This window comes from Erythranthe guttata, chromosome 14, assembly GCF_056151865.1.
Source record: "Erythranthe guttata isolate IM_541 chromosome 14, IM_541, whole genome shotgun sequence".
NCBI classification, from domain to species: domain Eukaryota; kingdom Viridiplantae; phylum Streptophyta; class Magnoliopsida; order Lamiales; family Phrymaceae; genus Erythranthe; species Erythranthe guttata.
Genome location: NC_142546.1, coordinates 19753879 through 19774961, shown reverse-complemented (window position 1 = coordinate 19774961; position 21083 = coordinate 19753879). Strand labels below are relative to the sequence as shown.

Here is a 21083-nt window from a genome sequence, read left to right as displayed (position 1 = left end):
TCAGTTCCGATTTCGATTCTAATCGAACCAGTGGTCATGTCTGAATGTACCCATTAAATGAAAGTTTAATAGGAAACATCATATCAATTTTTTTTTTTTTTTTTGTATATTTAGTTATATATAACATTGGTTTACGATGGGCAACGATCTATCATAAACATAGTCCAGTCCCCTAGCCCTTTCCTAAGAACCCAATCAAGAATCACAAGGCTGTAAGATTTAGAGTAAAATACAATCTGCACCCCTGTACTATAGCTATTATCATATTTACCCCTTGTACTGTTGAAAAATCCAAAATGATCGCTACCGTTTCCAACCGTTAGCTATTCGTTAGTCAAATCTGATGTGGCGATTTGACCTTGGTTGTTGCCTTGTTGGTATTTTTCAAATGAGTTTAGCCTTCAAGTGTGTAATTATTTAAAGAGATATATATAGTTTCAAAATAAACTTCATTATTTCAATAAGTGGTAAATAATTAAGATGCTTCTCCAATGAAAATTTCATAAAACGTAAAAGGCATAATAGCATAAGAGCAACTCCAATTTTAAATATCAAAACTGAATTATCAAATATTCTTTGATATTTGAGATTCAATGTTGATTAAAATCTATCTATTCCAACCATGATTATCAAATTAATTATCAATTAAAAATTCATGGGTGATTTTATTTGTAACTGTCACATCTCTAACTTGTGATTGGATGTTTAGACAGTTACATTTTTGAGAACTCAATTTCCGGCAAGTATATTTGCATTCGTCCCAAGAGGTGAATTATCAAAATAGAACTCTCATTTGATAACCCTTTGGGGTTAAAAAATTCTATTTTTTAGTGTATAAATGATAGTTAAATATTTGAATACCATGTTTGATAAACTAAAAAATAAAATAAAATAAAATAAAATAAAATAAATAAAAATAAAAATATATTGGGGACAAACATAGAGTAATATTAAAATTTAACGAAAACATGACACAATATTAAATTGATCAAACTCAGAAAAATTAGAAGAAAAGAAAGAAAACAAATGGAGATCCGAAATGGCAAAATGGGCATAGAGCTGTTGGGCCGATGAACAGTCAAATTCGTCGTTCTGTGTGATTTTGTCCGTAGGTCTTCGTCTTCCTCAAACCAGCTCCGTCCGTACTCCGGTGAGGATACCTGCAACGCCGTGAGGGGTTCCCGGCGGGAAAGCTCCGACGATCAAGTCAGTGATCGGAATAAAGGGAAAGACGTGTATGTAATGTAATAGTGATTAGTGTATTTTTCTCTAGTGTGTGTGCGTGTGTTGATTCTCTTATTTATAGATGAGGAAAGCTTGGCCTTCAAGGCTTTCCTTTTTTAGGGTTTCTCTTCTCCCCCAAGTCATGTATCTTGGGCCTGTATTGTCCTGGGCTCGCCTTACCCCGTTTTGGTATTGGGCTGGCGAGTTAAGGTACTCCCACGTAGTTCCGAGGTTCGTGCCATACGACGACTTCGCTCATAGTACCGAGCTAAGTCATCATGGGTTCTTCATTATGGGCATATCATATTGGGCTTACCCTAATGGGCTTATGCTTATTTGTTACTTGTCAAACTAGCCCATATCAACTACTCCCCCCTACTCCTTATTTATAATACGAGTTTGCTCCTTCTTACCTCGTGTTATAAGTACGGAGTACGAGGTGCGAGCTCGGACTTTGGTTCATGTCTGGTTGATGCACGCAACCTTTCCACTTTTCCTCCATTTAATTACTCTGACATCCCGTGTGGTCGATTCGAGTTCCCTAGGTCATCATGGAAAAATTTCAATCAGTGCTTTCAGCGTCGGATTCGAGGCATTCTGCATTGAATCTTGGCCGCCCGAAGAAACGGTTATGATTGACCTTCCCTTTTCCCTAGGTCATTATTGAGGAATTCCAATCGGCGCCTCTTGCATCGGATTCGGGGTGACCTACTTTGAATCTTGTCCATCCGAATAGACGGTCACGATCGAGCTTTCTCCTTTTCCTTCTTCTATAAATACCTGGCCCTTGCCATTTTTTTAAGATTTTTCCTTTTTCCACCCTCGTGCTTTCTCCTTTTCTTATTACTTCTTCTCCGGCGAACCTGCTTTTCCGAGACAGAGATCTTATCCTTCGTGCCCATTTTCTACCCCGACAAAGGTACTACTTCTTTCCCCCATCTCTTATTACCCCCGCCTTTACTCTTCGAATTGATAATGTCTGCCCGTTCTCCCGATCCTTTCGGCCAAAGAGTGCCCTCCGGGGAGGGGGGTGAAAACCCCGCTTTTTCTATTTCTTCCTCGTCGGAGGAGGGACCCTACTTCTCCCCCTCGGGCAAACTCTTAGAACGGCCCAAGAAGAGGGGCAGAAAAGAGATTTCGTCTTCTGCGAGGAGTGGTTCTCCTTCCTTATCTGAAGGACGGGATCCGGATGACCAGTGGGGACCTAGTACCTTAAGCGAAGTAGATCTAGCTAACTTAGTTCGTGACATAGGCCTCCCTACCGATGTCGAGTTAATTCTGCCTTCGCGAGATGATCGCCCTCTAAACCCTCCTTTAGGCTTTAGTACTTGGTTTTCCGAGCAGTTATACTTTGGTCTTTCTTTCCCCATCTCGCCTTGGTTCTCTGAAATTGCCCAACTATGTAATGTATCCCTTAACCAAATTCCACCCCCATGCCATAATAATCATGACCGGATTTCGCATGCTGTGCGCCTGGTCGGGGGTGATTCCCACACCAGCTCGCTTCCGGAGTGTAATGGTATTAAAGAATTCGAGTCCTTTCCATGTCTCTATCTCGGCTCGTCCGGGTTTTAAGATTCTGATGCCACCTAATAAAACCGATGGGTGGCAAGGTCACTATTTCTTTGCCAGAAATCCTGTTGACACGCCCTATTTGTGTCCTTGGCTCGCCACCCTGCCTGAAAAGAAAAGGGGGAAACCTTTGGCGGTTGACGAATGTTTGTTAAAAATGATATCCCACTTTCAACCGAGCCACGGCGTCCCGGATAGCCTCACCAGCTTTCCGCCGATGCTTCGCCACTTCCGTTTTCACGACAACGGCACGTATTCTCTAACTCGGGAAGATTTAGGTGGGTTTGGTTATAACACTAATTCTTACTTCGACTCATTGTCTTACTTCGGTCGGTTTGTTTTTTGTTGCTTTGCTAGTTATGTACTTGTATGTCTTGTTTCTCACCCACTTATCTCCCCTTGCCCGTCTGTTCCGGTGCGTAGATCTAAGGATGAAGAGGATGTTCCGAGGTGACAAGCCGGCTACCCGTCCCTCCGAGCCAGAACCTGGGTTCGAAGCGTCCGAGTTTCAGCGCCCTCTAATCGCTGAATCCGAGAAAAGATCTTCGGAAGAAGGGGCTCTAAGGCCCAGGCCGTCGAAGAAAAGCGCCGCTCCTCCTCGCGCCCGCGGTGGACCTCCCTCGCGAACTGAGGATTCTGAACCTCCTAAACGATCCTCCGCAATAGTTCTCGCCTCGTCACCGCCTCCTTTCTCAACCGAAGAGGTGGTAGAGAGAGAACCTGCTCCGAAGAAACGGAGGTCTGAGTTGGCCCTTGGGGCGGCTGGGTCATCTTTACCGGCCGACTTTGGACTGCACCTCTGCCGGAATGCTGAAAACGCTATTGCTGCTTGCCGGTCCTTGGCATTCCCCAGCGATGTCGCCCACTTCGGGCAAATGAGTAAGGGCGACCGACTTGAGTTGCTTCTTCATAACATTACACAGGTTTGTTTCACTCTGTTCCTGTGAATCGGTCTTTGCCATTGCATCTTGTATTCAAGATTAACTCTATTTAACCTCTTTGTGAGTGCAGCAATTCGCCATCGCCTTTTCGGGTCCCCTGGGGTGGGATGATGTCTCGCGCGAGGCGTATGATAATCAGAAGAAAGAGGTGATTCAGCTCCGGAAGGAAGTCCGGGGCTTGAAGGAGAGTCTGGCGATGTCGGAGTCATCGAAGGAGGGGCTGTTTGCCGAAGTGAAGAGGCTGAACGAGAGAGAGAAGACCCTTGAGGCTGAAAAAGACTCCCTTGTATCCCACAATGCCAGCTTGGAGGAGAAAGCTAAGGGACTTTCCAACGAGCTATTCGCAGCTGGAGTACAGGCTTCCACTAATTTCACCGAAGGGGTGAAAGATGGGCAAAGGTTGTTCCCGGGGTCGCCTGAGGGTCTTCGCTTCATCGAGGAGTTTGTTCGCCGCTTCTTTCACCGATTATGGCGTTCCACCACTTTTACTCGAGAAGCTTCAGGTTTAGCTCGTTTCTTCTTTTCGTCGGCGGTTGCGGCTGTTCGGAAGAGGTTGGGCGGTGCCGGCATCGAGTTCCCGTTGGTGGAAAATGAACTGGCGGAGGACCTCCCCGACGACGTGATTCCGGGTTTTGAGGGGGATGTTAATGAGGATCCCAACTTAGAATGGTGGAGGCCGGTTTATCAAGGCCTCGTCGAAGAGTTCTCCCGTCAAGGGGCCATTACCGACTTCGCCGGAGACATTGGGGCCCTTGGGACAGTGACCATTCCAAACGATGTGCAGCCGGAACTTGTCTCACCGTCCGCTCCAGATGCTGAGAATCGAAGTGAAACAGACGCGGCGGTCCCGAAGTGAAGGCTGCCAAAAACTTAGCCATTTTCTTGCTTGTATTTTGATTATGTATTTTTAAACATTACCTTCTTTATTTCTTTCTGTCATGTATCTTTAACAATTCCTCCGTTTTTCAAGTTTTTACTTCGAGCTTTTATATTTGTGTCGTTTCGAACTTCGGACGTAGTCTGTCAATATCCTCAATGATCTTCAGTAGTGATTATTCCTTAAGCTTATCCATCAGTTCAATCCTGTACCACTCTTGTATTTTAACTTAGTACCCAATCTTAATACCTTGCTTACGAATGCGCGAGTTAACGCCACCATAAAACACGCGAGTTAATCGCCACGCTGAAACACGCGATTTAACGCCGCAACGAAACATGCGATTTAACGCCACAATAAAACACGCGATTGAACGCCACAATAAAACACGCGATTTAACGCCACAATAAAACACGCGAGTTAACGCAACAGCGAAACACGCGATTTAACGCCACAATAAAACACGCGAGTTAACGCAACAGTGATACCGCGAGTTAACGCAACAGTAGGACACGCGAGTTAACGCCACAATGAAACACGCGATTTAACGCCACAATGATACCGCGAGTTAACGCAACAATAAAACACGCGATTTAACGCAACAGTGATACCGCGAGTTAACGCAACGGTGGGACACGCGAGTTAACGCCACACGCGATTCAACGCCACAATAAAACACGCGATTTAACGCCACAATAAAACACGCGAGTTAACGCAACAGTGATACCGCGAGTTAACGCAACAGTAGGACACGCGAGTTAACGCCACAATGAAACACGTTATTTAACGCCACAATGATACCGCGAGTTAACGCAACAATAAAACACGCGATTTAACGCAACAGTGATACCGCGAGTTAACGCAACAGTGGGACACGCGAGTTAACGCCACAATGAAACACGCGATTCAACGCCACAATAAAACACGCGATTTAACGCCACAATAAAACACGCGATTTAACGCCACAATAAAACACGCGAGTTAACGCAACCATAATAACTTAAGTAAATAACGCAAGTACTTTTTTAACGTGGAAACCCTCCAGATAAGGAGAGAAAAAACCACGGGGCCTAGCCCAGATCGGAAAATGGATGTTTATTAATGGTTTTTTGTGCGTACAAGGTGTGTCTCAATCTTATTGACTACCTGCCTCTTTCTTCTCTCTTCTTTTTTTTTTTTTTTTTTTTTTTTTTACGCGAAGAAGCGTTTCAGATGTACTATGTTCCAAGCCCGAGGTAACGGCTTCCCGTCGATGTCTGCCAACTCATACCCTCCGCCGGCCAAACACCTGGTGACTGTGTATGGTCCTTCCCAATTAGCCTCCAACTTTCCCGTGTGTTTTAGCGCGTCAGCTCGTCGCAAGACGAGGTCTCCGATCTGGAATGAGCGGGACCGCACCCCCTGATCATACCGAGCTTTGATCAAGTTTTTACTTCTTTCCATGTGCAAATACGCCGTTTCCCGGAGATCGAAAACTTCGTCCAGCTGTGATCTTAAAGCATCATCGTTTGTTACTTCGTCAAATGCGGCGATGCGGAGCGTGTCCATTGCCACTTCGACCGGTATAACTGCTTCAGTTCCATAGGTTAGCCGGAACGGTGTTTCGCCAGTAGCTGCTTTGGTTGTGGTCCGGTAAGACCAGAGGACGGAGGGCAACTCGTCTACCCAGCTTCCACCTAGCTCGTCTAACCTTTTTTTCAATCCATTGACAATGGTCCGGTTTACGGACTCCACTTGTCCATTGGCCTGGGGGTGCGCTACTGCTACAAATTTTTGTGCAATTTTCATCTCTTCGCACCACGCTCGAATTTTCTTGCCGTTGAACTGAGTGCCGTTGTCCGATACAAGGCTTCGAGGTAGGCCAAACCGACAGCAGATATTTTTCCAAATGAAGTGCATGACCTCGTCTTCTGAGATTTTCGATAAGGCCTCGGCTTCAACCCACTTGGTAAAGTAGTCTACCGCAACAATGATGAACTTTTTTCGGCCAGTGGTTTGAGGGAATGGCCCCACCAGATCGATTCCCCATTGGGCGAAAGGGCATGGAGCACTCATGATGGTCATTTCCTCCCCCGGCTTGTGGATGAGCGAGGCATATTTTTGGCATTGTACGCAGTGTTGAACATATCGGTGCGTGTCCTTCTTCATGCCAGGCCAGTAATATCCGGCCCGATGTAATTTCTGCATGAGGGCCCGAGCTCCTCCATGCTCACCACAACCACCTCGATGTACTTCATCCAGAACATGCTTTATCTCCTGCTTTCCCAGACACCTTGCATCTACTGTGGTGAAGTTCCTTTTATATAATGTCCCATGCCGTACGTAAAAGTGCCTTGCCTTATATGCCAAGCGGTGCTGCTCTCTCTTGGTGCCAGCTCGCTCTCCTCTGAAGTATTTGAACAAAGGCGTTCTCCAATCGGGCTCTTCGTCTATTACCATTATGCCCGGTGTTGGGGTAGGGGCAATAAGGATAGTGATCTTTCTTTCAATACAATCGACGACTGACGACCCGACTTTAGCGAGGAAGTCAGCTCGCTGGTTGTCGTTTCTCGGAATTTGATGCATGGTACAGACCTCAAAAGTTTCTTGTACGGCTCGGGCTTTATTTACATAACTCTTCATTCTATCGTTTTTTATTTCGTAGTCCCCTTCGAGTTGGTGTATTACCAATTGAGAGTCGGAGTATATTCGCACCACTCGCGCTCCGAGCTCTTGAGCGATCTCCATACCTCGGATAAAGGCTTCATACTCTGCTTCATTATTGGAGACCCGAGGTAACCTAACGGCAAACTCGACTTCCGTTCCAGTGGGATCAATAACTATTATCCCTGCCCCCGCTCCCGAGGTCGTAGATGAACCATCCACGTAAATTTTCCACTCTTTTTCGATGGGTATCCTGGTGGTTTCTCGGATGAAATCCGCTAGCGCTTGTCCTTTGACCGAGGTACGGGGTTGATATTGAATCTCGTACTGTCCCAGCTCGATGGCCCATTTAACAATTCGCCCTGACGCGGTAGGTTGACCTAGGGTCTGCCGAAGGGGTAAGCTTGTGCGAATCACCATGGTATGCGACAGGAAATAAGGCCGGAGTCGTCGCGTAGTGAGGACCAGCGCGTACGCTATTTTCTCGACTTCAGAATATCGGCTTTCCGACGTAGTGAGGATCTTACTAGTATAGTAGATCGGTCTTTGTTGATTATTAACTTCCTTAAACAAAACCGAACTGATGGACTCATCGCCCACTGACAAGTATACAAACAGGGTTTCACCCTTTTCAGGGGTGCTAAGAATCGGCAGGCAAGTAAGAGATCGTTTTAATGCTTCGAATGCGAGCTGGCATTCGGTGGTCCATTCGAACTGAGCTGTTTTCCTTAGTACTTTGAAGAAAGGCAGGCTCTTATCAGCCATTCGCGATATAAACCGAGCTATGGCTACAACTTTTCCTGCCAAGGACTGGACTTCCTTGATGGAACGAGGAGGTGTCATCTGAAGTACGGCCTCCACTTTATCTTGGTTTACCTTGATGCCTTCCCGATTAACAATGTATCCCAGGAACTTTCCAGCTTGTACTGCGAATGCACACTTAGCAGGGTTCAACTTCATTCCATATAAACGAAGAGTTGAAAAGGTCTCAGCTAGGTCTGCGAGATGCGTAGAGCGCCTCTTGCTTTTAACTAACATGTCATCAACATAAACTTCAATGTTGCGTCCGAGTTGGGCCCGAAACATCCTATCCATCAATCGCTGATACGTGGCTCCTGCATTTTTCAGGCCGAAAGGCATCACCACGTAACAGTAAGTCCCTGTGGCGGTGACAAAACTTACTGCTGGCTGGTCCTTTTCGTCTAGCGGAATTTGGTGGTATCCTTGCGAGGCATCCATCATACTAAGTAGCTCGCATCCAGCAGTGGCATCTACAAGCTGATCTATGCGAGGTAAAGGATAATCGTCTTTCGGGCAAGCCTTATTTAGGTCCCTGAAATCGATACACATTCGCCATTGGCCATTGGCTTTCTGTACTAACACCGCATTGGACAGCCATGTAGGGAACTGAATTTCCCGGATGTGTCCGATTTCCAGAAGTCGTCGAACTTCCTTCTGTATGATTTCGTCTTTTTCGGTACCGAAGTGTCGCCGTTTTTGCTTGACAGGCCTGCACTCGGGTCGTAAATTAAGCCTGTGTACAGCAGTTCGCGGTGATATACCGGTCAAATCACTTGGTTGCCAAGCAAAAACATCTTCATTAGACCGCAATAACGCTATCAACTCGTCCCGAAGAGGTAGTTCTAAATCCTTACTTATCCGGGTTTGTTTCATCATCCCGGGGACGAGGTCGATTGTCATCAATTCGTCCATGGGTTGTACATGATTAACTTTATCCTCTGGATCAACTCGGGGGCGCTTCTCGTCTCCCAAATCTTCTTTGGTGAGGGTATCGCGTCGGCCTTTCTCTGCTATCTTAACCATTTCGACATAACACGATCTCGATTGGGCTTGGTCGCCTCTGACCTCTCCCACCATTCCATCAATTGGAAACTTAAGCTTTTGATGAATGGTCGAAGGGACCGCCCGAAAGGTATGTAACATCGGTCGCCCTATCACGATATTATACGAGGTTGGCGATCCTTCGACAAGGACGAAATTGACAGTTTGAGTGCGTGTTCGAGGTGGCGTTCCTATAGTGACAGGGATTTTAACTTGTCCAACCGGCGTCAGGGATCCTCCTGTGAACCCAAATATTGGTGTGGTGACGGGGAAAACCGGGAGGTCAAGCTCCATTTGTAGGAAGCACTCGTAAGATATGACGTCCACTGAACTTCCGGGATCAACGAAGGCGCGAGCGACGTCGTATCCTCCCACGTTAATCGTGATGAGGAGAGGGTCACAGTGAAAATCATCTAGGTCTGCTTCATCTTCAGGACCGAACGAGATAGTGGGATATTGACGATACTTCGGTGTAGAGATTTGGCAAACTTCATGATTATTTTTGAGGCTACCGAGATGACGTCTCCTAGCCCGGTGAGTATCTCCTCCCGTAGGACCCCCTGAAATCATCTGAATGTACCCTCTTTTCGGCGCTGGCGGTGGGGGCGGTGCTCGTGGCGGGTTCCCGAACTGGGCTTCACGCTTTTGTCCCCGAGGTGAATCTATCTTCACAAAATCCCCGATCTTGTTATCTCTGATGAGACGTTCCACTTCGTCTTTCAGATGTGCGCAGTCGTCGGTCGTATGTCCGTATTCGTTATGAAAACGGCAAAAAGTACCCAATGTCGGATCTCGACGGGGGGCTCCGCGAGCGGTCCTAGGCCACCGCAGATCAGCTCTCTTCTCGATCGCGTACAACACCTGGGACAGAGGAGCCGTAAGGGGCTGATACGATTGGAATCGTGATCCCTTAGCGTCTGAGGCGATACCTCGGCCGGGGGTACTAGCATCCCTTCGAGGTAACAGTGGTTCTTTGACTCTTTTTACTTCGTTGGCTCGTGTGTTCGCGGGTTGGTGAGATTCTTCTACTTTCTGCTGCCGGGCTTCTTCTAAGTTAATGAACCTAGACGCCCTCTCTAGGAGATGGTCAAAATCGGGCGAAGGTTCCAGCGCCAAAGCTCGGAAAAACTCATCATCTCTCAGTCCTTGCGAAAGAGCTGCCATGAGCACCTCGTCGCTGGTAGTGGGGACTTCTAAGGTAGCCGAAGTGAATCGTTTGATATAGTTTCTGAGACTTTCTTTCTCCTTCTGACGAACGCTGAATAGTGACAGAGAGGTCTTCTTACACTTCTTCGAGCTAGCGAACTGGTTCATGAAAGCTTTGGCAAGTTGTTCAAAAGATCGGATGGTTCCGGCAGGTAACAGACCGAACCATGCTTGGGCCGGGCCTGCTAGAGTGGTGACAAAGGCACGGCACTTCACCCCTTCTGTAAGCTGGTGAAGTGAGGCAGTGTTGTTAAACCGACTCAAGTGTTCGGCTGGATCTGACGTGCCGTTGTACTCAAATAAGATCGGTCGGTAGTTAGCTGGTATAGGGTCGCTATCGAGATGACTAGCGAAAGGGCTAGATCCTACGAGATCTCGCGCTGGCCCACTTCGTAAGGCCTTCAACTCATCTATATCGCGTCTTAAGCTGTCAACTTCTGTTCTAACGCCATGACTATTACCCCCTCGGTTCTCCGAATAACTATCGCCCTCGTCCTCAGCTCGTCCTTCGTTCGGAGAACGTCTGGGATCTCTCCTGAGTCGGTTATCGTGAGGCAAATTTTGGGTGTAGTTTCGGATGGCCGCGGTGATCATGGTTTCCACCTCGTCCCGGGTATATGTACGCTCATTGGGAGCCTGAGCGGGGGTTGCGGCTGGCCTTCTTGAAGCAGCTTCGCCATCCGGGAACCCAAAAGAGGGGCTGCTTGGGGTGAAAGGGATCCGACCCTCCTTTTCAGGTGTAAGGAAGCTACACCCCGACTTATCTTTCTGAACGGACGATGGATCAGCCGGTGTACTGCGAGCTACTGCATCTAAATCCTTCTGCAAATTCCGGGCAGTGATATCTCCTTCTTCCATTGTTCTCTACGTTGATAGCTCAGATCTGGACTTCCGGGGGGTAGATCTGATATTTTCCCGGAAGTTATCCCCAAGTTTTTTAGATGTTTCCCACAGACGGCGCCACTTGATTTTGTCCGTAGGTCTTCGTCTTCCTCAAACCAGCTCCGTCCGTACTCCGGTGAGGATACCTGCAACGCCGGGAGGGGTTCCCGGCGGGAAAGCTCCGACGATCAAGTCAGTGATCGGAATAAAGGGAAAGACGTGTATGTAATGTAATAGTGATTAGTGTATTTTTCTCTAGTGTGTGTGCGTGTGTTGATTCTCTTATTTATAGATGAGGAAAGCTTGGCCTTCAAGGCTTTCCTTTTTTAGGGTTTCTCTTCTCCCCCAAGTCATGTATCTTGGGCCTGTATTGTCCTGGGCTCGCCTTACCCCGTTTTGGTATTGGGCTGGCGAGTTAAGGTACTCCCACGTAGTTCCGAGGTTCGTGCCATACGACGACTTCGCTCATAGTACCGAGCTAAGTCATCATGGGTTCTTCATTATGGGCCTATCATATTGGGCTTACCCTAATGGGCTTATGCTTATTTGTTACTTGTCAAACTAGCCCATATCACTGTGTATATATATATATATATATATATATGTATTCGCCGTCTTTTGTTGAAAGACAATGTTAAAATTTCATAGAAAAGTCAACTATATATATATATATATATATATATATATATATACATATACATACAATCCACGTGTACGTATCCTCCTCATTCAAGAAAATCGGCCAACGCCGCATATAATCTTCTCTCTCTATAGAGTCTAGACTACTATAAATACATGCACATATGCATGCAAAATTATCAGAGTGATCTAATCTTATCAAAATCATCACTTACAATATATTATTAGCAGCAATATTCAGAACTTAGATATGGCGGATTGTCCAGGCAAGAATTTCTGGCCGGAGTTGTTGGGGGCCAACGGCGACGCAGCGGCGGCGGTGATAGAGAGGCAGAACCCTAATGTGAACGCTGTTGTCTCGACAAATCCAACTCCGACAACTAGAGACTTCAGGTGCGACCGCGTGTGGGTTTGGGTCAACGCGAACGGTGTGGTGCTCCGCGCTCCTCGCGCCGGCTAATTAATGTGGAAGAAATAATTTGATGTTTAATCAAGAATAAGTTAAATGTATTATTTGTATTATGTTTATTGTTGTAATAAAGTTGATATTGCTTTTTCAGCAATATTTAATGGTGGTGATGAATAAATAACTTTTTTTTCTATATATCTTCATCACTTTCATAAACTTGATAGCATTTTGGAGCTTCATGAAATATGAGTGAATTATATTTAGTATCTCTATGAAAATTGCAACTGCGTTATTCACTACAAGAAAAAGTTGCATTAGCGACACCCTAATTGTGACAAACGCAAAAGTTGTCACTTAATGCACACATTAAGTGACAACATTTTTTTTTATTGTCACTAATAACTCTTTTTGTTGTCACTTAATCCTTATTTATTGTCACTATAGAGCATTAGCGACACCCAGTTAGTGACAAGCATAGTGATAACACTTTTTGCCTAACTATTTGAAAAATAGGTGTTGTCACTCAAAAGATTTTTTTTTTTGTAGTGATTCTTCCTATCATAAAAAAATTTAGCAAATACTCCATGTATTTATTTTTAAATTTTTGGATTATATATTATTACATATCAATTATTCAATTTTTTTGTTCAATTGTTTTAGTTTAAGCTATTGTATTCGATATGCAGTTAAAGCAGTTGTTATTAAATATAGTTTTAATAATTAATTTGGGTTAAATGAAGAATTTGAATAATTAAGGGATTATGATATGGTACACACTGAGACCAAGAATGTACTTGCGTTTTGTACACGAGTTCATTTTTTTGATATTTATCCCTTTTCACCTATTTTGGCTTAATTAATTATTTACACTGAACCGGATCGTTTGTTTTTTTTTTTTTTTTTTTTTTTACTATTTTGTATTGCATATCAATTTGTGATCTTACTCTTTTGATGAATTGTTTTCTACTCAAATATTTCCGTGTCAATTACTAATTGGTTAAGTGTAATTTATACACTCAACAATTAACTTTGATTTGATATCCAAAAGTAATCGAACCAACCTTGCCACTTTACACTCAATAGTTAACCTTGCCACTAATTGTTAGGTTATGTTTGTAACACATGATTAGTCTAGTGTAATTTACGTATTTCATACACCTAAATGATTGGATGTGTATTTTTCATTATAAAAAAAAAAAAATTATTTTACAAATTCTTGTTGCAATTAAATAACATTTATTCCAACATATAACGATCTAGTTTGGCTCGTAAATTTTATATTGATTCTTCTCAAAATACAAACAAATATTTTGTTTCTTTATCAAATTATCCTTTCAAAACACGTACAGTTAAATCTTTTTAAATTAATAGTTCGGATTAATAAAATTTTATTAATTTAGCGAAATATTAAATTATTGATCTAATAATTTAATACGTTTTTATCAAGTTGGGGCTAGAAGAAAGTATTATTTAAGCGAGATTATTAATTTATTGAGTATTAATTTATCGAGGTTTTACTCTACGTCAACTTTCCAAAAATAAAAAGAAAAAATATATTGGGGCAAACATAGATTAATATTAAAATTTAAGGAAAACATGAAAAAATAACTGATATGTCTAATTGAGCCAACCCAACGGGCTTACAATTTTATTATTTACTGTGTCACGAACCCAATATTGAAGACCACTCCAATTGATGTCCAATCATCTTAAAATAAGGTTTGGGCCCGACAATTACAATCAAATAACTTCAGTCCAACCAACTCTGTATAACTAATAAATAAAGATGGCACTTCATTTGTTAAGGTAGGTTCAATATTCGAACTATACAACTCCCTGAGTTCTCTCTACAACTCTTGCAATACAGACGACTGACTTGAGCGCCGGATCAACCCCGACTTAGTTTACGTGTTATCTGATCTCAAGGTCATCAAGCTCGTGAGCCAGTGATCCACTTTGCTCTTTCACCTCATCCTACTTCAACTACTTAAGGGGTCTTAATTCTAGCTTCATTAATAACAAACATTATATTAAATTAAAACTCAGAAAATTAGAGAAAAGAAAAAAAAACAAATGCAGATCCAAAATGGCAAAATGGGCAGAGAGTTGTTGGGCCGATGAACAGTCAAATTCGTCGTTCTGTGTATATATATTCGCCGTCTTATGTTGAAGGACAATACTAAAATGTCATAGAAAAGTCAACTAGATATAGATATATACAATCCACGTGTGTATACGTATCATCATTCAAGAAAATCGGCCAACGCCGCTTATCTTCTCTCTCTCTCTAGACTATAAATACATGTACAATATATTGCATGCAAAATTATCAGAGTCTAATCGTCATAAAATCATCACTTACAACTATTATTAGCAGCAATATTCAAAACTTAGATATGGCAGATTGTCCAGGCAAGAATTTCTGGCCGGAGTGGTTGGGGGCCAACGGCTACGCAGCGGCGGCGGTGATAGAGAGGCAGAACCCTAATGTGAACGCTGTTGTCTCGACAAATCCAACTCCGACAACTAGAGACTTCCGTTGCGACCGCGTGTGGATTTGGGTCGACGCGAACGGTGTGGTGCTCCGTGCTCCTCGCGCCGGCTAATTAATGTGGAAGAAATAATTTGATGTTTAATCAAGAATAAATTAAATGTATTATTTGTATTATGTTTATTATTGTAATAAAGTTGATATTGCTTTTTCAGCAATATTTAGTTGGTGATGAATTGATGATGAATAAATAACTTTCTTTTCTGTATATCTTCATCGCTTTCATGAACTTGATAACATTTTGGCGTTGCATGAAATATCTGTCATCTAATTATATCAATCCAATTACAATTTTATTTTGTTCTTTCTATTTTTTTTTTTATTTTGTTTAACAACGTAGGCGTCGTAGGGTAACACGACTCATATATAAATAGGGGCGGAACCAATATCAAAACGTAGAGAAAACTAAATTTTTGTTACTCAGAACCTAGCTAGGAGCAGCCATAGATACTATTAATTATTAATATTAGAAAAAGAACATCTAGATTTTCACTAAGCAACATGCAAGTAAGAACTAAATGCACTCATATATAAATTTTAATTTTTATGAACATTGAAAGATCATGAAACATACTACATCAGCTTAAGAAAATATATACAGAGCAAAAGTTTAATTACCTATGGTGAGACATCCAAGAGACACCAGCACCATGTGAAGTAATTTTATTTATTCATCCTACCCAGACTTTAGAATTTTTGTCTTATTTTCTTCTTCATCCTATTGATTGTGTGGTAATTAGTTTGCTTTTTTTTTCATCATGGCTTATAAGTAGTTTCATTTAATTAAATTATGTGTTTCATTAATTTATACCAAAGATTTAAAATTTTATGTATAACAATTATTCATTTTAGATATTATTGGACATGTTATTGAAAGGGATGATTTAAGAGAACTAAGCAAAAATGGGCGCCTCCGCCACAAGCTATTGGAAGTCGGCCTTCAAAACTTATTGTTTGCATGCGATATTTAATTTTTTGTTTATATTTATTTTTGTTTCTTAATTTTCCAATTGTTAATTCCAGTGGCAAAACAGGACCAAAACGAGAGTGGAGAAGGGCTTAGTTCCGATGCAAGACGTATAGATGGCCTTTTTACGTTGGTATATTGTCGATAGTTTAGTTTTGATTACGTTAACTAAGTTATTAAATCTAATTACTTTTAAGCTCAACATGAAAGACATAGTTGATGATTTTGGTCCTGGTTCAATTTTTTGATCTACTAGCACTAACTGATTCAATTCGTCTGGAACAACAGTAAAAAAAATTTTGTTTACTTTTTTTTTTTTGTTTTTGCGTAGTATACTTAGTAATGTTCCACTGATGAATTATTAATGAATGATTGTAACAGAATTTTTGATCATACGATACATCAAACGTTTGTTTATATTTTTACAACATCAAAACAATGCAATTTGGGTTCTCAAGACATTGTAAAAATAGATTTATATTGCTAATTTTTAATTAAAATAATATATATTATAATCTAATTATAATATTTCGAGCCTGCAAAAAGAAAAATAAATCCAAATAATTCTAATAATGATTGCACTAAATTTCTTGGGGATCTGATGCATCGCACTATATTATTTTTCTGGGGTATTGATAAAAAAATATTCATAGATTTTAATTGAAATAGAAAAAGTTTTAACCATTTTAAGTATTTTGTTATAGTAAATTTGATTTTATATTTATAATTTATGTAAGATTGTAGTGGAAAAACATATTTGCAAAAGCTTTGAGGGGTCAAAATTAATATTTAAAAAGTATAATTACAAAATTACTTTATAAAAAGAGCAAAGTTCGTCTTGCATCCTGAATTATGAGTTGTGTCACATACACACCTCTCAATTATGAAACTACCAAATAACTTCCTATATTTTGGTCGAACTTACAAAAATGTAAAGACATTAGTCTGTAATGTTTTATTGAGCAATTACAATCTTACCCACCTTTAGTCTATGGAAAATATATGTCAATTTTAGTACTTCGAAATGTATCAGCCAAAATAAAAAATTAAAGTCACTAACGCTTTCATTTTTTTCCAACATAACTCATCGCAAAAAATATTTAGATGACTATTTAAGCAATTATTTAGCCTATTTTATTAAGTTGAACATAATTTTTTTTTGTGGGCATTAAATAAATCCACATGAGTGTGTATAAGAGAGAGGAAAAGAATAATAAAAATATACTATCCGAAAAGATTAGAATTTTGCTAGTGGATTTGCAAATTTAATTTGCTATGAGTCATTAGAGAAGAAAAAACGGCCGGGAAGTAGGAAATGAGAAAATATTAATAATTAATATTAAAAAAATACCATTATGGTTTCTTAGGTTGCCCTAGCATTTCTTACTCTTATATATAAGATTATGAAAACCTGATTACGAAGTTTGAATATATCAAGGTTCTAAAAGGCGGTTATCGGGTACGTGGCGGTTTGGGACCGCCACACGATAAATCGGCGCGGCGGTGATTTATCGGAGATAAATCGGAAATATATCGGTTTTTAAATTTAGTGTAATATATTTCTAAAAAATTATTTGTAAATACTCAAAATATATATAAAAGAATATGTAAACATAATTCTATCATATCATTCATATGTTATTATATAATTCTAATTACTCAATAAATAACAAAAATTTAAAAATAGTAAGATCATAATATAATAAAAGATTCTTACGAAATACAAATACTACGCAAGTCTTTCGCATCAATAATTAATATAAACACAACAAAGCACAAAGCATAAATTACGGGGTAGTACTTGGTTTGGTTTTGGAAGTTGAAAGAATTGGAGAAAAATAAAAAATCAAAACATATTTCATTTTAATTTAAATTAAAAAAAAAAAAAAAAAAACCGATTTGTTGACCGATATATCGGTTTGACCCGCCAAAAAACCGCCGCAAACCGCCTCGCCGTAAAAAACCGATATTCCAAACCGCCTCAACAAAATTGTAAAGGTTTATAACCGATACCGATATGGCGGGCGATATATCGACCGCCACGACCGCTATTTAGAACACTGGAATATATTAGGAGTTTGAGTTATATTGAGTGAGATGTTTAACCGTGATTTAATCTCATATTTTGAAAACAAAGAAGCAGAGTTACAAGAGATTAATCTGGTTGATAGTTAGTTCTATATATTTCTGAAGGAATATACCTAAACCCAATAATTCCTAAATTTTAATAATAGCAACCGACCAATGTCTAAAATTAGGGTCAAACCAAATGCATGTTTTATTCAAATTTATATCTGAGTTTTATAAAGTTTTGTTTGAACTTTTGATTCGATAAGAAATCAAATCAAATTGAGCTTACATCACATAATTTTTCTCGTTGTATTTCACCCGGTGTATTATAAAATAAACCAAATATGATATACTTTATAATGAGATCGATTAAATATTTGATCAAATCCAGAAATTGCGGTGTTTCCCAACTAACTCTCAAAGGCCAAAAATCCATGAAAGCATGTGTCCCATTTGACCTTCATATTATGTAATGTCATTAAAATAAATTCAAACATTGATTTTTGACCCAGATAAAATCAATGCGAGAAGCTTCAGTCTTGAATGTTGACCATAATTTTCTTCATCGATGCCTTTGACATTTAACTACCATTTCACATTATATAGTAGTTGTAATAAATAACAAATTAAAATAAAAATTGCTCTCACCACTTCTCACTTTTCAGTTCATTAGTCTCTCTCCCCTTCAAAAATATATACTCACAAATAAAATAAATAATGGCTGATGCATTGACAGAAGATCAGATTGCTGAGTTCCGGGAAGCGTTTAGCTTGATCGATAAAGACTCGGATGGTGAGTTTCTTTACGTAATTTCTTTGTACAAATTAAAGAGAAAAATGTGTTTGGTAAAATGTGGTTTGTTTTTTGTAAATAATTAGTGTGTATGAGAATTTGATATATTATATTTATCGATGAAATATTTTTTTTGTTCAAGGGTTGATCACGGTGGATGAATTGGCGTATGTGATTCAATCGCTGAATGGGCATCCAACGAAGGAAGAAATTCAAGAAATGATGAATGAGTTTGATGCTGACGGAGATGGCACCGTTGATTTCGAAGACTTTTTGAGCATTATGGCAAGAAAGATGAAGGTATATTTAAAAAAAAAATATTAAAATAAAAACAGAGAGAATTCTATTTTTTTTGTTTTAGTTTTAATTTCAAATTGCTTAAAAATTGTTGGAAAAATTGGGTTTAAGAAAATATTTAAGTGGGTTCCGTTGGTCGAAAATGGAAATATAATTTAAATTCACAATCTATATTTCGAGTAGATGAATCTAATGTAGTTAATTTCTCAACCTGTGACTATTATACACTTTATAGAAAATAGTATAAATTTAATCACAGTATTTTATATTGTAGTAATAAATATGAAAATATATATTAATTATAAAAAAAAATTAAGGGACCAAAAAACCATATTTACAAAAAATGGAGGGCCCGGTTGGCCTTATTCTATCGATTAATAATTAATTTAATCATATGTTACTTCTACGTTTTCTTGAAATTCTTATATGATTGTATTGATTTTATTGTGATGGGTTGCACATCATTCATTAGGATTTAGGTGTATGTAGGTAGCTTTTGGTTTGAAGAAGACTTAACTTAAATGGAGAGTTTTTACTTCTTAGGGGTGTTTTACTAATTAAATAGAATCATAAGGATCTTTTGGTAATTAAAATAAAGTAAACACAGGGTACCAAATGTAATAACCGTAAAAAGAAATATATGAGCAAAATCCTATCTAAATTAATTGGTCTTGAATTTGAGATGGTATTGAAAGAATTTGGAGATGCCATTTAATTAAGTTGGTTGATTTTGATAGGAAAATATAACAGAGGAGCTGAAAGAAGCTTTCAAAGTTTTCGATCGGGATCAAGATGGATTTATATCGGCAATTGAGGTAATCCAATTATTATACGTTTAGTAATTACTAACCAATTAATAATTAACTAGTTATTATTGAGTATTAATTATTCACTAAGTAACAAAATACTTAAACCCCCCAAAAAAAAATACTAACAAACGCGCATGTTGGGCGTGGGATCCGCGCTCGTTTTTAGCGTGGTGCAGGTTATTTCACGCCTGTTTTGGGCGTTGATAGGCAAAAAATAGATTGCTTCAAAACTAAAACTTTTGAAAATTGAAACTGTATTCCTAAATTTATAATTCAATGTACTACAGTTTGCAGTAGTCAAATATGATTTTTAAGACTAACAATCACACGAGAAAGGAACCTTGAACTATAAAATGAAGAAAAGAGATTTGATGTAGATTTCTTTTAACACGAAATTATTTGTGCTAACGATAAAGATTAATGAGTTTCGGGTTATGTGGATATGCAGTTGAGAAATGTGATGTTGAATTTGGGAGAGAGATTAAGTGACGAAGAAGCTGAACAAATGATTAGAGAAGCTGATTTAGATGGAGATGGACTTGTCAGCTACGACGAATTCGTCAGGATGATGATGCTGATGTTAGCTTCATCTTGATGACTTTTAATCATGTCTCTCTCTCTATTTTTTTTTTAAATTATTATTAATTACAAACTTGTTGTTACAATTATTTATAGAGAAAATTCGGATCCTCAATAATTTAGGGACAAAATAAAACAAATGAAACAATGAAAAAAATAATAATAATGTGACATGTATGTTATGAGCATTTTTATTTTTCGAAACGGGAACCCGCGTCCACATATGTGTATGAGTGGTGTTTGCAAATGATTATTTAAAAACAAAAGTTAGTGTTGTTCCTAGTACATAAAACGGACAGTGATTTAGTAAAATAATTAAATAAATTAGTTGAAATACAAAAAGATTAGCCGGGGTGAGAAAACTCTTTCCTTAAGACAATATTGCCCCGCTACGATGCTTACGGTTATTTGTAGGGTTGGCAATCGGCCGTGTGAACGGAGTCTGGGTCGGCTCAAACTCATATACCATCGGGCCTCATTATTATATGCTCAAAAGCTCAAATACCATCAGGCCTCATGCCTATATGCTCAAACTCGGCTCATATATATTTTTCGGGTTTTGGGTTTATATCGGGCAATAAAACAATTACATATTTTACAACTTTGCAATCGGACAAGTCAATTTTTCAAGCACATGGGGGCAAATCGATGCAACTGAGAGTAGAATGAGTAAAGTGAAATCGAGCCAAAGTACAAGGGAGAAAGTGAAATTTACCGTAAAAAAAAATATGTGCTTCAACGGAGTATTTGTAGCAAATGAAATTATTTTCGAGGAACTTTTA

At 39.8% G+C, this 21083-nt stretch overlaps 3 protein-coding genes and 1 pseudogene across 4 annotated transcripts; all 4 read left to right on the top strand.

Moving 5' to 3' along the window:
* Nucleotides 1-1195: 1195 nt before the first annotated feature.
* On the top strand, nt 1196-4704 carry LOC148765396 (uncharacterized). Its single transcript, XM_088814318.1, has 2 exons — nt 1196-3719; nt 3808-4704. The coding sequence occupies exons 1-2, from the start codon at nt 3156-3158 to the stop codon at nt 4591-4593; spliced, it is 1350 nt and encodes a 449-aa protein (XP_088670444.1). The 5' UTR covers nt 1196-3155; the 3' UTR covers nt 4594-4704.
* Nucleotides 4705-11989: 7285 nt separating this feature from the next.
* On the top strand, nt 11990-12430 carry LOC105950163 (inhibitor of trypsin and hageman factor). The gene has a single exon (XM_012973484.2). It carries the CDS (start codon nt 12077-12079, stop codon nt 12284-12286), a length of 210 nt encoding a protein of 69 aa, XP_012828938.2. The 5' UTR covers nt 11990-12076; the 3' UTR covers nt 12287-12430.
* Nucleotides 12431-14546: 2116 nt separating this feature from the next.
* LOC148765395 (trypsin/subtilisin inhibitor pseudogene) lies at nt 14547-14994 on the top strand (annotated as a pseudogene). The gene has a single exon (XR_016029702.1). The product of XR_016029702.1 is annotated as a trypsin/subtilisin inhibitor pseudogene (transcript).
* A 3475-nt stretch (nt 14995-18469) lies between these two features.
* LOC105954050 (uncharacterized) lies at nt 18470-20505 on the top strand. Its single transcript, XM_012977720.2, has 4 exons — nt 18470-18616; nt 18759-18916; nt 19651-19728; nt 20171-20505. The coding sequence occupies exons 1-4, from the start codon at nt 18541-18543 to the stop codon at nt 20315-20317; spliced, it is 459 nt and encodes a 152-aa protein (XP_012833174.1). The 5' UTR covers nt 18470-18540; the 3' UTR covers nt 20318-20505.
* The last annotated feature ends 578 nt before the right edge of the window (nt 20506-21083 follow it).